The sequence below is a fragment of the Macaca mulatta genome, chromosome 16, assembly GCF_049350105.2.
Source record: "Macaca mulatta isolate MMU2019108-1 chromosome 16, T2T-MMU8v2.0, whole genome shotgun sequence".
Lineage (NCBI taxonomy): Eukaryota > Metazoa > Chordata > Mammalia > Primates > Cercopithecidae > Macaca > Macaca mulatta.
This window is the reverse complement of record NC_133421.1, coordinates 67,558,910-67,576,576: the sequence shown is the minus strand read 5'-3', so window position 1 is coordinate 67,576,576 and position 17,667 is coordinate 67,558,910. Positions and strand designations below refer to the sequence as shown.

The 17,667-nt window shown below is 49.7% G+C and overlaps 1 protein-coding gene and 1 long non-coding RNA gene across 4 annotated transcripts in view; both read left to right on the top strand.

Annotated features, from left to right (window-relative positions):
- The window catches only part of CCDC200 (coiled-coil domain containing 200), a 42,532-nt gene extending 25,932 nt beyond the window's left edge, over positions 1 to 16,600 (top strand). The window contains exons 1-4 of one of the 3 annotated variants that reach the window (XM_015119812.3): positions 9,068 to 9,241; positions 13,443 to 13,794; positions 14,415 to 14,473; positions 16,416 to 16,600. In XM_015119812.3, coding sequence (XP_014975298.1) covers positions 9,137 to 9,241; positions 13,443 to 13,794; positions 14,415 to 14,473; positions 16,416 to 16,442 — 543 coding nt within the window. In that variant the 5' untranslated portion in view covers positions 9,068 to 9,136 and the 3' untranslated portion in view covers positions 16,443 to 16,600. Of the gene's footprint in view, positions 1 to 9,067; positions 9,242 to 13,442; positions 13,795 to 14,414; positions 14,474 to 16,415 lie in introns of those variants that run through there. The other 2 variants (XR_013406862.1, XR_013406863.1) reach the window with 2 other exon arrangements.
- Positions 12,456 to 13,104, top strand: LOC144335754 (uncharacterized). Its single transcript, XR_013406886.1, has 2 exons — positions 12,456 to 12,865; positions 13,036 to 13,104. It is a non-coding gene; the product is annotated as an uncharacterized LOC144335754 (long non-coding RNA).
- Positions 16,601 to 17,667: the final 1,067 nt, after the last annotated feature.

The following is a 17,667-nucleotide window of genomic DNA, read 5'->3' as shown; positions in this document are numbered from 1 at the left end:
AAATATTAGCCAGGTGTAGTGGCACACACCTGTAGTCCCACCTATTCAGGAGGCTGAGATGGGAGAATCGCTTGAGTCCAGGCGTTTGAGGTTACAGTGAGCTGTGATCACGCTACTGCTCTCCATCCTGGACAACACAGTGAGATGCTGTCTCAAAAAAAAAAAAAAATCACAAGGGTATTGGGTATCAGGGATCAGCCTGCTGCACTCTATCACCCCTAGGACTGCTGGGTCATCCCCAAGATCCGGTTCTCTCCTTGCTGCAGCAGGGGACAGCAGGGAGCAGCAAAGCAGCCCTTACCTCTCAGTGTGTTATGGCCTCCAAGCAGGCCAGAGGAAACTCATCCATTCTGTGCTTATTTGGTCCATGAGAAAATTCAGGCCCACAGAGGGAAAGTTCAAGGTCTTCCAGGTGATGGATGACACCAAGGGTCAAGGTCCAGGCTTCCAAGTGACCACACTCCGTGATGGTGCCTGATTTCACTTATTTTTGAGACAGGATCTCACTCTGTCCCCAGGTATCAAGCAATGCTCCTACCTCAGCCTCCTGGGAAGTGAGAAGCTGAGACTACAGGTATGCGCCACCGCACCTGACTACTTTTTAAACTTTTTGTCAAGGCAGGGAAGGCTGGTCTTGAACTCCTGCGTCAAATGATCTACCACCTTGGTCTTCCAAAGTGCTGAGATTACAGGTGTGAGCTACCACGCCTGGATGATTTCATTTAGTCAGAGAGCACATTTTTGTTCCATATTTTTATACCTCAGAAACCAGGATGCAACTTACATCCAATGCCAGGAGAAAGCACTACAGCTGTTTAAATGTCAGCATCTTTTTTTTTTTTTTTTCCTTTCTTCCTTTCTTTCTGAGGGGTACATAAAATAATGGTGCCTCTCACAATCCATGACATCTTAAACATCATGAAATACTACGATAGAAGCCTCTGTTTATTAAACCTTGTGCTTGACATGGATTACTGCTTTTTTTTTTTTTTTTTTTTTTTTTTTTTGAGACAGAGTCTTGCTCTATTGCCAAGCTGGACTGTAGATGCGCCATCTCCTTCGGCTCACTGCAACCTCCACCTCTCAGGTTCAAGCGATTCTCCTGCCTCAGCTTCCCAAGTAGCTGGGTTTACAGGCATCAGCCACCACACCCAGCTAATTTTTGTATTTTTAGTAGAAACAGGGTTTTGCCGTATTGGCCAGGCTGGTCTTGAACTCCTGACCTCAGGTGATCTGCCTGCCTTGGCCTCTCAAAGTGCTGAGATTACAAGTGTGAGCTACTACACCTGGCCGAATTACTTCTTTTAATATACCAATACCTCTAGGATGGAGGTATTATTACCCCTACTTTGCTGGTGAGTGAACTGATAATAGAGGTAGAGCAATTGATCATATCTGTACAATTAACAATGCAGCTGATTTTTTTTTGTTTTCGTTGAGACGGAGATTTGTTCTTGTTGCCCAGACTGGAGTGCAGTAGTGCGATCTCGGTTCATCGCAACCTCCACCTCTCAGGTTCAAGTGATTCTCCTGCCTCAGCCTCTCGAGTAGCTGGGATTGCAGGCATGTGCCACCACGGCTGACTAATTTTGTATTTTTAGTAGAAATGGGGTTTTTCCATATTGGCCAGGCTGGTCTTGAACTCCCGACCTCAGGTGATCCGTCTACCTCAGCCTCCCAAAGTGGAGCCATCACGCCTGGCTTTTTTTTTTTTTTAAGACTGAGTCTCTATTGCACAGGCTAGAGTGCAGTAGCGTGATCTCAGCTCACTGCAACCTCTGCCTTCTCGGTTCAAGCAATTCTCCTGCTTCAGCCTCCAGAGTAGCTGGGAATACAGGCACCTGCCACCATGCCTGGCTAATTTTTTTTGTAATTTTAGTAGAGACGGCATTTCACCATGTTGGCCAGGATGGTCTCTAACTCCTGACCTTAAGTGATTCACCTGCCTCGGCATCCCAAAGTCCTAGGATTACAGGCATGAGCCACCATGCCCAGCCTATTGTTTTGTTTTCTTTTTTTTTTTGAGATAGAGTCTCGCTATGTTGCCCAGGCTGGAGTGCAGAGGGCGATATCAGCTCACTGCAACCTCTGCCTCCCAGGTTCAAGCAATTCTCCTGCCTCAGCCTCCTGAGTAGCTGGGATTATAGGCGCTGGCCACCATGCCGGGCTCATTTTTTTATTATTAGTAGAGGCGGGGTTCCACCATGTTGGACAGGCTGGCCCCGAACTCCTGACCTCAAGTGATCTGCCTGCCTTGGTCTCCCAAAGTGCTGGGATTACAGGCGTGAGCTACTGTGCCCGGCCCTGCAGCTGATATTTCACAGGACTCATCTGCTTGTGCTTCTTTGTGTGTGTGTGTGTGTGTGTGTGTGTGTGTGTGTGTGTGTGTGTGTGTTTTGAGATGGAGTTTTGCTCTTTCGCCCAGGCTGGAGTGCAGTGGCGCCATCTCGGCCCACCACAACCTCTGCCTCCCGGATTCAAGCAATTCTCCTGCTTCAGCCTCTCGAGTAGCTGGGATTACAGGCATCCGCCACCACACCCAGCTAATTTTTTTGTATTTTTAGTAGAGACGGGGTTTCACTATGTTGGCCTGGCTGGTCTTGGTCTCTTGACCTCAGGTGACCCGCCTGCCTCGGCCTCCCAAAGTGCTGGAATTACAGGCAAGAGCCACCGTGCCCGGCCCTGTTTGTGCTTCTAAACACACTTTGCTTCTTCCAAAACAGAATATTCTGGGTCTTGAATAACAACAAACTTGCTTTATTTTATTTTTTGTAGAGATGGGGGTTGGGAAATGGTGGGGTGGGGGTGCCAGTTGATATGTCTTGTCTATGTTGCCCAGGCTAGTCTGGAACTCTTGGGCTCAGAAAATCTTCCCACCTTGGCCTCCAAAAGTGCTGGGATTACACGCATGAGCCAGTGCCCCAGCCTACAGGCTTCATTTGTTTGTTTGTTTGACAGAGTCTCTCTCTGTCACCCAGGCTGGAGTGCAGTGGCACTATCTTAGCTCACTGCAACCTCTGCCTCCCAGGTTCAAGCAATTCTCCTGCCTCAGCCTCCTGAGTAGATGGGACTACAGGCACATGCCACCACACTGGGCTAATTTTTTGTATTTTTAGTAGAAACGGGGTTTTACTGTGTTAGCCAAGATGGTCTCGATCTCCTGACCTCGTGATCCGCCCGCCTCGGCCTCCCAAAGTGCTGGGATGACAGGCGTGCGCCATCGCTCCAGGCCCTGGCTAATTTTTTGTATTTTTAGTAGAGGCGGTGTTTCACCATGTTGCCCAGGATGGTTTCGAACTCCCAAGCTCAGGCAATCCGCCCGCCTTGGCCTCCCAAAGTGCTGGGATTACAGTATGAACCACCCAGCCCAGGCTTTATTTTAAATTGCAAATGTGCAAATCGTTAAAAAATTAGTGACAGCATGGTGCCCTGAGGACCAATGTGAGTTAAAATCCAGATTGTAAGGGAGAGTAGAATGTGGTGCAGACCCCTAGAGGTGGAGCTGGGAGAGGCAGTGTGCACATGGGAGGCAGGAGGGGCTCAAAAAGGGAGATGAGGCTGGGTGTGATGGCTCTTGCCTATAATTCCAGCATTTTGGGAGGCTAAGGCTGGAGGATCAATCGTTTGAGCCCAAGAGTTTGGATCACCTTGGGCAACATGGTGAGACCCTGTCTCTACAAACAAAAAGGGCACAGGTGGGGAGATGAGGAGGAGGGAACGATTTTGGTAGAATCACTCTGAAAATCCTCTGGTAAGAGGACTGGCTTAGAGGGTTGGAGACTTTTCCCCAAATTCAGCCCAAGCCCCCTCCTCCACCCTAAGTATCCATCTGATCTCTGTCCTTCCAGGGTAGGAGGAAAGAGGGAAAGAGAGAGGAAGAGATGCCAAAAATAGCCACTTCCTCCTTTGCCCATTTAATTATTGAGACTGTTGAAGTGCCTTTCTTTCCCTCCTATCATTGTTTTCTATCGAAATATGTTTAGATATATAATAAGATAAATATGCTATGAAGATAAATGTCTAGTGACAAGCCTCAATGACATCTTTTGCATCGGGAAACCCTCCTGTACCTACAGTTACAGAAGACAATCTCTCAGTGCTGGGAGAAGGAACTAGCACTCCTTTTTACAAGAGAAAGACATCCAGCAAACCTTAGTGCCCCCAGCAGCAGAGCTGGGACGTCCCTACCACCTGGTCATAGCTGGGTGCCCCACTGTGAGGGCAGGCACTTTCAAGGTATTCTCTGGGGTCTTCCGACAACCTTAACAAGGAGAGAGGCCTTGGATACACTGAGCGCCCGACTGACCTGTCCAGGTACCCCCAGCTAGTAGGCATGCAGGGTCCTCCAGTTTCTCCTGCTTTCATACTGTGTCCTGACCATAAAGCAGAATGCTTTGCCTGCTTTTTGACTCAGCCCACTGCAAGTTTTCCCCAAAAGTCTTGAATCCAAACCATGGCCTTGAACAGCCATTGACAAAGATATATGTGGGTTTAGGAGGAAAAAAAACAGTGCTGAGCCAAATTCTTCAAACTTTTATATACACTTCACACCCTGACCCTTCACTGCCGACACAGCGAGGTAGAACATCACTTTTCTCTCGCTGTCCATCTGGAGGATTGCTGCAGCACATCGTGTGCAGAAAAGTTCCCCTAAAACATGCTTTGGACCAATCACCTCGGTGTTGAGTGCTTTCTTTGGATTCCCCGCTCAGGACAGTTTGGGGCACTCCTTTGTGGGAACTCCAGCTGCAGTTTGGCAGAATGAAACAAGGTGACACAGCCAGGATTGAACCTGAGTCTGATTCCAAAGCCCAAGCTGACTCCACAACACTGGTTGCTGGAATTGACAGGCTCTCCTGGAATCCGTTTTTTTTTTCCCAAATGTCTCAGCAGAATCATTAGACCTGTTCTGATTCAAGGGCTGCTCCCCACCCCAATCCCCACCACACTAGAGGCTGGATTTGAAGCATCCTTTTCACCTACACCCTTTCCTTGCCCCCAGCCCTGAAGCTAGACTTGGGCTCATTGCTTTCAGAAAGATTTATACCTCTGGGTAAAAGTGTGTGTATACATAGGAGATAGGTCAATGGTCTACTTGGGGAGATTTTTTTTTTTTCTTTTGAGACGGAGTCTTGCTTTGTTGCCCAGGCTGAAGTGCAATGGCACAATCTGCAATCGCCGCCTCCTGGGTTCAAGCCATTCTCCTGCCTCAGCCTCCCGAGTAGCTAGGACTAGAGGCACGTGCCACCATGCTTGACTAATTTTTTTGTATTTTTAGTAGAAACGGGGTTTCACCATGTTAGCCAGGATGGTTTCGATATCCTGACCTCGTGAGCTGCCTGCGTTGGCCTCCTAATGTGCTGGGATTACAGGCGTGAGCCACCTTGCCCAGCCACTTGGGGTGATCTTAAATGCACAGTCCCAGGCTGGGCGCAGTGGCTCACGCCTGTAATCCCAGCACTTTGGTGGATCACTTGCAAGAGTCACTTGAACCCGGGAGGCGGAGGTTGCGGTGAGCCTAGATAGTGTCATTGCACTCCAGCCTGGGAAACAAGAGTGAAACTCCGTCTCAAAAAACAAAAAATAAAATTAAAATTAAATTAAAAAGTTAAAAAATTAAATGTACAGACTATCCCCAAAAGCCTTCCTGGGCTTCCGAGAATAATCCTCTCACCTGTTCACTCCACCTACTGAGGACGCAGTCCTTGGAAGGGTCAGGTAGGATAATACCAACCTGTAGCTAAACAATTTTATACTTTATGGCCGGGCGCGGTGGCTCACGCCTGTAATCCCAGCACTTTGGGAGGCTGAGGCGGGCGGATCACAAGGTCAGGAGATCGAGACCACGGTGAAACCCCGTCTCTACTAAAAATACAAAAAATTAGCCGGGCGCGGTTGTGGGCGCCTGTAGTCCCAGCTACTCGGGAGGCTGAGGCAGGAGAATGGCGTGAACCCAGGAGGCGGAGCTTGCAGTGAGCCGAGATCGCGCCACTGCACTCCAGCCTGGGCGACAGAGCGAGACTCCGTCTCAAAAAAAAAAAAAAAAAAAACAATTTTATACTTTTATTTCCCATCCATTATTCTATTTGACCCTTATAACAGCTATGTGAAAGAAGGTAACAAGCTATCACTTCTTCTTTAGGCAAGGAAACTGAGGTCCAGACAGATTAGGTAGGGTCTCCAGGATTATAGGAAGAGGTGGTGTGAGGCCCCAGATGGAGGTGGGGACAAGCAGAGCCCACTGCTCCCACCACCTCTGTCTCTTCCCACTCAGACCCCTCTGCCTGTAACTGGAACCACCTCACAATGTGGTTACTGCCAGGGCAACTGGGCAGGCCCTGCCTGCTTTGTTGAGGAAGGGAGGCGTTTTTCCCAAGGCTCTCAGGGAACATCTGCAAAGTACCTTTCTCTCCTGGGTGCTGAGCAGATGGAAGACCTTCCCACCTTAGCTTTGAGTCTCAGTGGGCCCCATGGAAAATTCAGCAGTAAAGTCTTTTCTCTCTGGCTTCTTTCCCCCACTCTCCCTCAGGGGCTTTTTAATACAGATGGGGTTTCTCCATGTTGGTCAGGCTGGTCTCCAACTCCCAACCTCTGGTGATCCACCCACCTGCCGCCTCCCAGAGTGCTGGGATTACAGGTGTGAGCCACTGGCCCAGGCTTTTTTTTTTTTTTTTTGAGATGGAGTCTTGCTCTGCCGCCCAGGCTGGAGTGCAGTGGTGCATCACCATCTCGGCTCACTGCAAGCTCCGCCTCCCAGGTTCCCGCCATTCTCCTGCCTCAGCCTCCCAAGTAGCTGGGACGACAGGCGCCCGCCACCATGCCCTGCTAATTTTTTTGTACTTTTAGTAGAGACGGGTTTTCACCATGTTAGCCAGGATGGTCTTGATCTCCTGACCTCATGATCTGCCCGCCTCGGCCTCCCAAAGTGCTGGGATTACAGGCGTGAGCCACCGCACCCAGACTTTTTTTTTTTTTTTTTTTGAGACAAAGTCTTGCTCTGTCACTCAGGCTGGAGTGCAGTGGTGCGATCTCAGCTCACTGCAGCCTCTACCTCCCGGGTTCCAGCAATTCTCCTGCCTCAGCCTCCTTGGGTAGTTGGGATTACAGGCATACGCCACCACGCCTGGTTAATTTTTGTATTTTTGGGGGGGGGGGGTTTCGCCATGTGGGCCAGGCTGGTCTCGAACTCCTGACCTCAGGCAATCCGCCCGCCTGGGCCTTCCAAAGCGCTGGGATCACAGATGTAAGCCACCGCGCCGGACTCTTTAATTCTGTCTTTATTTTCTGAGATAGAGTCTCGCTCAAATGCTCAGGTTGGACTGCAATGGTGTGATTTCAGCTTACTGAAACTTCCGCCTCCCGGGTTCAAGCGATTCTCCTGTCTCAGCCTCCCGAGTAGCTGGGATTATGGACGCACAGCACCACGCCCGGCTAATTTTTGTGGTTATTGTGTCTTCTGTCTTCTGCTCTTCAGTACTGCATAGAGCCGCAGAAGACTAGTGAGTCGAACAAACAGCCCCTCTTGCAGCAGTTGTTGATCACAGGGCTGCCCCTGCTACTCATCCTGCGTCTCTCCTCCAAATCCCCCCTCCTCCTCAGCTATCACCTCTGCCGATGCTGGTGGTTTCCCTGGGTACCGTGAACCAAACTCTCATCCCTGAGGGGCCTAGGCTCGCCGTGGCCACGCCCTTCTCAAGTCAGGGTTCCCGCACATTCACAGTTACAGGTGGCCCTGGGAGCAACACCTGGCACCCAAACAGATCACCAGAGTCCACACGTAGTCCACCTGCCCTCCCTGCATGAGATCAGCTCTTCCTCCTCCCGATGATAGATCAGAGTCAATGATCCCTGCCAAGATGGCCACTGCTCCAGCCTGCTGCTCCAACCTGTCCAGCCACAGCTGTAGATTGAAGGCTGGAAGTTCAATGGGACCCTCTCCTGCTTTCTACAAACTGGTTCCTTTATTTTTACGTTTATTGATTTGGGATGGGGTCTGGCTCTGTCACCCAGGCTGGAGTGTAGCGGTGCAGTCACTGCTCAGTGCAGCATCCACCTCCCAGCCTCCATCCATCCTCCTGCCTCAGCCTCTGGAATAGCTGGGGTGCAGATACGCCCCAGCCCGAACAGGGTTTCACTAGGTTGCCTGGGCTCTTTCTTTTTGCTTGCTTGAACCCGGGAGGTGGAGGCCACTGCACCCAGCCGCTTCGGATGATCTTAAATGCACAGTCTGAGGCCAGGCATGGTGGCTCACACCTGTAATCCCAGCACTTTGGGAGGCCGAGTGGGGCGGATCACCTGAGGTCGGGAGTTTGAGATCAGCCTAACATGGAGAAACCCCGTCCCTACTAAAAATACAAAAATTATCTGGGTGTGGTGGTATATGCCTGTAATCCTAGCTACTTGGGAGGCTGAGGCAGGAGAATCTCTTGAACCTGGGAGGCACAGGTTGCAGTGAGTCGAAATTGCGCCATTGCACTCCAGTCTGAGCAACAAGAGTGAAACTCCGTCTCAAAAAATAAAAATAAAAAAATGAAAATACAATTAAGAGGTAGACGCTAGGCTTGAGTTCAGCATTAGAAATCTCCAGAGCTAGGGTGTCTTCTAAGAAATCCCTTTGCATTCTGGGGTATCAGACCTCAGTGAGGCTTAGTAGGATTTTGTATTTTCTTTCATTCTGACTCAGCACAGACATTTATGGGGGAGATGGGGAGAGGAGAGATTAAGGAGAAAAAGGTAATTCCGGAGACCTAAGTGGGGAGGGATGAGCAGAGGGGAGTCAGATGATGCTGGAAGCCTCTGAGGAAGAGTCGGGGAAAGAAACCAGAGAGAAAAGACTTTACTGCTGAATTTTCCATGGGGCCCACTGAGACTCAAAGCTAAGGTGGGAAGGTCTTCCATCTGCTCAGCACCCAGGAGAGAAAGGTACTTTGCAGATGTTCCCTGGGAGCCTTGGGAAAAACGCCTCCCTTCCTCAACAAAGCAGGTGGGGCCTGCCCAGTTGCCCTGGCAGTAACCACATTGTGAGGTGGTTCCAGTTACAGGCAGAGGGGTCTGAGTGGGAAGAGACAGAGGTGGTGGGAGCAGTGGGCTCTGCTTGTCCCCACCCCCACCTGGGGCCTCACACCATCCCACTATCATGGGTAGTGCCTACCACTGGGAGGCCCGGCGCCGGCAGATGGCTTTGGACCGAAGGAGGTGGCTGATGGCCCAGCAGCAGCAGGAGCTGCAGCAGAAAGAACAGGTGCATGGGATAGGCTGGGTTCTTCAGGGTCCTTTCTGGAGTAGGAAGGCAATGGAGAATGGAGACAGAACCCTAGGAAGCTGCCTACTATTTGGTGAATGTTGTTTGCTGGGGGTAGGAGGAAAGCAAGGTCATTTGGCGTTCTCTCAGATAGACTGTGTCTGTGTTGGGGAGAACACTACAAGCTAACTCAATTTCCCTGTTGTAATAGATTGGGGGAGGGCAAGTGTACTAGGCCTGGGAGGTTTAAAGATGTTCTGTCCAATAGGGTAACCCCCAGCCTGTGTGCTATATTGAGCTTTGGAGTGTGACTGAGAAACTAATTTTTTTTTTTTTTTTGAGACGGAGTTTTGCTCTTGTTGCCCAGGCTTGAGTGCGATGGTGCGATCTCGGCTCACCGCAACCTCCGCCTCCCAGGTTCAAGTGATTTTCCTGCCTCAGCCTCCCAAGTAGCTGGTATTACAGGCATGCACCACCACGACTGGATGATTTTGTATTTTTAGTAGAGATGGGGTTTCTCCATGTTGGTCAGGCTAGTCTCGAACTCCCGACCTCAGGTGATCCGCCTGCCTCAGCCTCCCAAAGTGCTGGGATTGCAGGCATGAGCCACCATGCCCGGTCAGTTTTATATAAATTTAATTTAGTTTTTAAAAATGTTATTTTGGCTGGGCGTAGTGGCTCACACTTGTAATCCAGCACTTTGGGAGGCTTAGGCCAGTGGATCACTTGAGGTCAGGAGTTCAAGACCAGCCTGGCCAACATGACGAAACCCGGTCTCTACTAAAAGTACAAAAAGTAGCTACGCATGGTGACGCATCCCTGTAATTCCAGCTACTTGCGGAGGCTGAGGCAGGAGAATCACTTGAACCAGTGAGGTGGAGATTGCAGTGAGCCAAGATGGTACCACTGCACTCTGGCCTGGGTGAAAGAATGAGACCCTGTCTCAAAAAAAAAAAAAAAAAAAAAAAAAAATTAAAAATTTTATTTTATTATTGTAATAGAGACAGGGTCTCACTTTGTTGCCCAGGCTGGTCTGGAACTCCTGGACTCAAGCAATCCTCCTACCTCAGCCTCCCAAACTGTTGACAGGTGTGAACCACCATGCCTGGCCTTGAATTAATTAATTCACTTATTTATTTATTTATTTTTTTGAGACGGAGTCTTGCTCTAGTCTTGCTCCCAGCCGGGCACGGTGGCTCACACCTGTAATCCCAGCACTTTGGGAGGCTGAGGCAGGTGGATCACCTGTGGTCAAGAGTTCGAGACCAGCCTGACCAACATGGTGAAACTCCATCCCTACTAAAAATACAAAAATTAGCTGGGCGTGGTGGCACGCACCTGTAATCCCAGCTACTCGGGAGGCTGAGGCAGGGGGATTGCCTGAACCTGGGAGGCGGAGGTTTCAGTGAGCCAAGATCACGCCATTGTACTCCAGCCTGGGCAACAAGAGCAAAACTCCATCTTAAAAAACAACAATGGCCGGGCGTGGTGGCTCACGCCTGTAATCCCAATACTTTGGGACTTTTGAAGACTTAGTATGAAAACAAAGAATATAAAATACTTCATTGATATGTTCATATTGATGTTTTGGATGCATGGGGTTAAGTAAAATACATTATTAGGTCGGGCGCAGTGGCTCATGCCTGTATCCCAGCACTTTGGGAGGCCAAGGCGGGCTGATCGTTTGAGCCCAGGAGTTTCAGACCAGCCTGGTATCATGGTGAAATCCATCTCTAAAACAAATACAAAAATTAGCCGGGCATGGTGGTGTGCACCCCTAGTCCCAGCTACTGGGGAGGCTGCAGTGGGAGAATCACTTGAGCCCAGGAGGTCGGGCTGCAGTAAGCCTTGTGACAACGCCACTACATTCCAGCCTGCGTGACAAAGTGAGACCCTGTCGCACACAATAAATAAATAAATAAAAGTAATTAAAATTAGTTTCACTTGTTTTTTCTTCTTCTTCTTTTTTTGAGACAAGGTCTTCCTCTGTCACCAAACCTGGAGTGCGATGGCCCATTCATAGCTCACTGCAGCGTGATCTCCTGGGCTTAAGCCATCCTCCAGCCTCAGCCTCCAGAGTAGCTGGGACTACAGGCATGCACCACCATGCCTAGCTAATTTTTTGTAAAGACCAGGTCTCACTATGTTGCCCAGGCTGGCCTCAAACTCCTAGCCTGAAACAATCCTCCCATCTCAGTGCCACAAAGTGTGAATTACAGGCATGTGCCAGTGCACCTGGCCCTATTTCTTCTTCTATGTGGCTATTAGAAAATTTAGTGGCTAGGTGTGGTGGCTCATGCCTGTAATCCTAGCACTTTGGGAGACCAAGGCAGGCAGATCACAAGGTCAGGAGTTCAAGACCATCCTGGCCAACATGATAAAACCCTGCCTGTACTAAAAATACAAAAATTAGCTGGGTGTGGTGGCACATGCCTGTAATCCCAGCTACTCGGGAGGCTGAGGCAGGACAATCACTTGAACTCAGGAGGCAGAGGTTGCAATGAGCCAGATCAGGCCATTGCACTCCAGCCTGGGGGACAGAGCAAGACTCTGTCTCAAAAAAAAAAAAAAAAGAAAATTTAAAATTACACGTGGCATGCTATATATATTATATATATATTATATAAGCATATTATCTATTATATATAAGCATATATATATATAGAGAGAGAGAGAGAGAGAGAGAGAGAGACAGAGTCTTGCTCTGTCACCCAGGCTGGAATGCAGTGGCATGAACCCAGCTCATTGCCACCTCCGCCTCCCGGGTTCAAGTGATTCTCCTGCCTCAGCCTCCTGAGTAGCTAGGATTACAGGCGCCTGCCACCACGCCCAGCTAATTTTTGTATTTTTAGTAGAGACGGGGTTTCATCATGTTGGTCAGGCTGGTCTCGAACTCCTGACCTTGTGATCCGCCCGCCTCGGCCTCCCAAAGTGCTGGGAAGACAGGCGTGAGCCACGGTGCCCAGCCCGGCATGCATTTTATATATATATATATATATATATATATATATATATATATATATATATATATTTTTTTTTTTTTTTTTTTTTTTTTTTTTTTTTTTGAGACGGAGTCTCGCTCTGTCGCCCAGGCTGGAGTGCAGTGGCCAGATCTCAGCTCACTGCAAGCTCCGCCTCCCGGGTTCACGCCATTCTCCTGCCTCAGCCTCCCGAATAGCTGGAACTACAGGCGCCCGCCACCTCGCCCGGCTAGTTTTTTTTTTTTTTTTTTTTGTATTTTTTTAGTAGAGACGGGGTTTCACCGTGTTAGCCAGGATGGTCTTGATCTCCTGACCTCGTGATCCGCCCGTCTCGGCCTCCCAAAGTGCTGGGATTACAGGCTTGAGCCACCGCGCCCGGCCTATATTTTTATTTGACACTGCTATTTCAAAGCACTTGTAAGGTTAGAAGCACCCTTGGGCTATTAGAAAAATTACTCTGGGAGGCTGAGGTGGGAGGATCGCTTGAGGCTAGAAGTTCCAAACCAACCTAGGCAACATTGGAGGACCCTGTCTCTACAGAAAATTTAAAAATTAGCAAGGCATGGTAGTGCGTGCATTTGGTCCAAGCTATTCAGGAGGCTGAGGTGGAAGGATTGCTTGAGCCTGGGAGGTTGAGGCAGCAGTGAGCCAAGATTGCACCACTTACTGCACTCCAGCCTGGGCAACATAATGAGACCCTGACTCTATTTAAAAAAAAAAATTAACTGGTCATGGTGGTGTGCACCTGTAGTTCTAGCTACTTGCAAAGTTGAGGCAGGAGAATCACTTGAGCCCAGTAGTTCCAGATTACAGTGAGTCATAATCATGCCACTGCACTCCAGCCTGGGTGACAGAGTGGGAACCTGTCTCTAAAAAACAAAACACAACACAGGACATTTGCAGGGAATCATTCTTTATCCTCCAGCACTAAAAACTGCTTTCCGTGCTGAGCTCTCAAGTAAGGAAGCAGGTGCTCGAAGACCGTGCTATTTCCTGGGCTGGGGCTGTGCTACGGGTGCTGTCACCCAGAAATCATTCTTGGGTGTTACAGTGGGTGAGGGAGATAGCGTAGGCCCAATTTCAGCCTGCAGCTCTAGGGAACAGAGACCACTGCCACCTATACTTCTCTACTCACTTGCCTTGTTCCCTGAAGTTTCTCTGGCAGATGGGTGATTGGGTGGGGAGAGGAGGATGCCACTTGCCCGGGGGCTTCTTGCCAGGAACTGAAGAAACACCAGGAAGAAGAACAACAATCGGAGAAAAAGCTCCAGCCACCTAAGAAGTCAAATGTGCCGCAACCACCAGTGGCGAAATTGTGGACATCACGGGAGCAACGACGGCCATCACAGCAGCAGCCATCAGTGCAGCCAACATCGCAGCCACCACCACAGCCGTCACCACAGCCATCACCATTGCCACAGGCACAGGCGCAGGCGCAGGCGCAGGAACAGGCGTGGCCAGGGCCACAACCACCACAACCACAGCCACCACCTCAGCCAACACAACCAAGTGCTCAAGCCCGTTGTACTCAGCACGCCTCCAAATGCAATCTCCAAGATTCCCAAAGGCCAGGTCACCAGCCTACTTCAGTGGGAATCTATTAAGCTGGAGGGCAATCTCTGTATGAACAACAGATTCCAGGGTGGGCAGAAAATCCTTACAGACTCTGGACTGGAGCCTGGGAGTGGGAGGTGGTGAGGAGAGGAGCCCTTTGCTTCCATCCCAGACCTGTAGTGCAGAATCCGTATCCACTACCCTACCCTCTCTGACTCTCCCAAGTACCGTCGGCCTTTAATGCTTTGCTAGTCAACTCCCTCTGGGTGGGTTTATGCCAACCTACAGCTGCAAAGGAGCCTTCCAACTTCTGCAGAGAGTGGCTGAGAAAGTTGTTGGCCCCTCTTCCAGAGTGAGTGTGACAGAGGAGGTGGCGGTGATCAGAGGGTGGGACAGGAGTTGTAGGCTTATTAACAGATATATTGAGCCCCGTGAGGTCTGGAACAGGGAACCACAGCACAGCTTCCTAGTTGAGAATCTTCAGGAAGGGCTCAGTCTGTACCCTGTCCCAGGTAGGAGCCTGTCCTCACCGTACCCCCATCACCCCCTGGGTCACCAGACACAAGCAGTCCAGGCTTGTAGTGTTCCATCCTTGGAAAACTGCTGGATGAGTAACCTGTACTTTGTTTCATCATCAGGTCTCATGAACCCATGCCAATCTAGCCCCATCAAAAACACTGGGTATTCACAACTCAAGGTAAGATAGAGACACAGACCCTGAAAGACAGACTCTGGGTGACTGAGTGTGTGTGTGTGTGTGTGTGTGTGTGTAGCCCTTACTTAGCAGGAGTAAGGGTAGGAAATTAGAATTATTTCACATTACTTCTGGACGGTCTATTCCTCTATTCTTTGCCCCCATTAAAAATATTTTGGTAGGAAGCTGGGTGCAGTAGTCCTGGCTACTTGGGAAGCTGAGACAGTAGTACTGCTTGAGCCCAGGAGTTCAGGTTCAGACTGGACAATATAGTGAGATCCCATCTCAAAAAAAAAAATGAAAAAAATGAAAGAAAGCCAAGTGTGTGGTGGCTCATGCCTATAATCCCAGCACTTTGGGAGATCAAGGTGAGAGGATCGCTTGAGCCCAGGAGTTTGAGTCCAGCCTGGGCAACAGAGTGAGACTCGGTCTCAATAACAACAAAAATTTTTAAAAACTAGCTGGGCAGCCGGGCACGGTGGCTCACGCCTGTAATCCCAGCACTTTGAGGCAGGCGGATCATGAGGTCAAGAGATCAAGACCATCCTGGCCAACATGGTGAAACCCCATCTCTACTAAAAATACAAAAATTAGCTGGGTGTGGTGGCACGTGCCTGTAGTCCCAGATACTCGGGAGGCTGAGGCTGGAGAATTGCTTGAACCCAGGAGGAGGAGGTTGCAGTGAGCTGAGATCGCGTCACTGCACTCCAACCTGGTAACAGAGTGAGACTTCGTTTAAAAAAAAAAAAAATAGCTGGGCATGGTGGCACACACCTGGAGCCCAAGCTACTTGGGAGGCTAAGGTGAAGACTGCTTGAGCCCCAAAGGGTGAGGCTGCCGTGAGTGGTGATCACACCACTGCACTCCAGCCTGTGCAACAGAGTGAGACCCTCCCTGAAAAAAAAAGAAAAAGAAAAAATGCCTGGGTATGGATGGCCTATTGCTCAGTGCTATCCATAAAATGAGAATAATAGATGATACAACTTCCTCAACAGAGGGTCATGCGGACTGAATATGGCAATTATTAGTAAAGGAAAGGGGCCAGGCGCAGGGGCTCACGCCTGAAATCTCAGCACTTTGGGAGGCCGAGGTGAGCAGATTGCCTGAGCTCAGGAATTTGAGACCAGCCTGGGCAATATGCTGAGATGCCATCTCTACTAAAAATACAAAAAAAATTAGCTGGCTGTGGTAGGGCGCATCTGTAGTCCCAGCTATTTGGGAGACTGAGGCAGAAGAATCACTTGACCCCTGGAAGTGGAGGTTGCAGTGAGCCAGGATCACACCACTGCACTCCAGCCTGGGTAAAAGAGCGATAAAAATAAATAAATAAATAAATAAATAAATAGATAGATAGATAAAGGAAAGAGCACTAAAAGCACTTAGCTTGGAGTCCAGCTCACTGTAGGCCATCAAACTCAGGATGACAATTTTTTTTTTTTTTTTTTTTTTTTTTTTTTTTTTTGAGACAGAGTCTGACTCTGTTACCCAGGCTGGATCTCAGCTGCACTCCACCTGCAACCTCCACCTCCCGGGTTCAAATGATATTCCTGCCTCAGCCTCCCGAGTAGCTAGGATTACAGGCATGTACCACCACGCCTGGGTAGTTTTTGTATTTTTTAGTAGAGATGGGGTTTCGCTATGTTGGCCAGGCTGGTCTCAAGTGATCTACCCGTCTCGGCCTGCCAAAGTGCTGGGATTACAGGTGTGAGCCACCACGCCTGGCCTGGATGGCAACTCTTAACAAGAATATATAATTGTGCAAGGCGTTAGAAAGGTGTCTCTGACAGAGGTGCAACAGATGAAAGAACCTGATGCTAGCACTTCTAGCATGAGGACTGGGCTGCTACATTTCACTTTGATTCCTCTGGCCTCACAGGATTTCACACAGTGTTCTGAAACCAGAAGCTGCTAACTTGTTTTGTTTCCCGTCTCTTCCTCTTCTCAGTCTACCAACTACATACAGCAGTGGTGACCCAGAGATTGAACCCGAGACCCCAGTGGCCATCCCCAAAATGCAGATGAGCAGCCACATCTTCTCAGCATCCAGCAACATCTCCACTTCAAAAGCCACCCACTCTAGAAGAGGTGGCTGCCAGGAATAAAACGTAATTCTTTTCCTGGGAGGAATCACAGCACTGGTCAGCTTTATGAGACAGGGATGAGAGGAAGCAGGCAGGAGGACTCACGAAGGGGATGGAGAGGGTGGAAAGAGAGTGGAAGACAAGTTCATGCTTCTCTAGGCAAAGCCAATGGGAGAACTGGGTCTTGGGTCCCCTGCAAGTATGCAACTCCTACTACTATCACTACCTGCCCTCATTCAGCAGTGATAAGTCTGTCAGGGGTTTCAGTTTGTGACTGTCACTGGAGCCATCACTCATTCCCCCAAGCCCATGCTTACTGAGATACAGCCTGGGGAAGGAGGGGTCACATCACATCAGAGCAGGCCTGCAGCAGCAGAAAGTGGTTGCAGGCAGTGATGCTCCCCACCTCCAAGCCCAGTGCAATGTCTGGCCTACAGTGGGCACTCAGCCGTCAAATGGACGATGGGGGCAGGGATGGAGAGAAAGAGCTTGGAGGAAAGTGGGGGCTATAGCCTCAGGAACATGACACTTGACCCTGGGACGGGGAGGGAGGTTTGCCTTCTAAAACCCACAGCCCTCTTCCTTCCTGGCTCTCAGCCTCTCCATCTAGCGACAACCAAGAGATTCACCAGCCCAAGGTGAAGGAGTGGGTAGGGCTGGGAGACCCTGGGTGTTAGACTTCAGGAAGGTGCAAGCCCTGGAAAGGCCTTTCTTCCTCCATGCTGAGAAAGGCTGCCTCAGTCACCTCAATCACAAGCCCCATCCAAGGGATTAGCTGGGTATTTCATTGTAGCCTACATAGCATTGCCTTTGGTCTGAAGGGGCCATTTCAGTGCAACCCACGAAATTTCCTGATGAGAGCAGCTGGGGAAGATAACGGGATGGTGGGGAAGATAACAGCACAGAACAGGAATAGTAAAATTGGAAGAGACTTTAGAGATACACAATGGGAGCAAGAGGAAGAGAGTGAGATCCTGTGAGCAATCTCATGGAAAACAGAAGGGCAGGACATATCATCAGCGGCCCAGAGGCCCGGGGAAGAGACCTTGCTGTCCGTTAGAACATTACAGTTTCGGCCAGGTGCAGTGGCTCATGCCTGTAATCCCAGTACTCTGG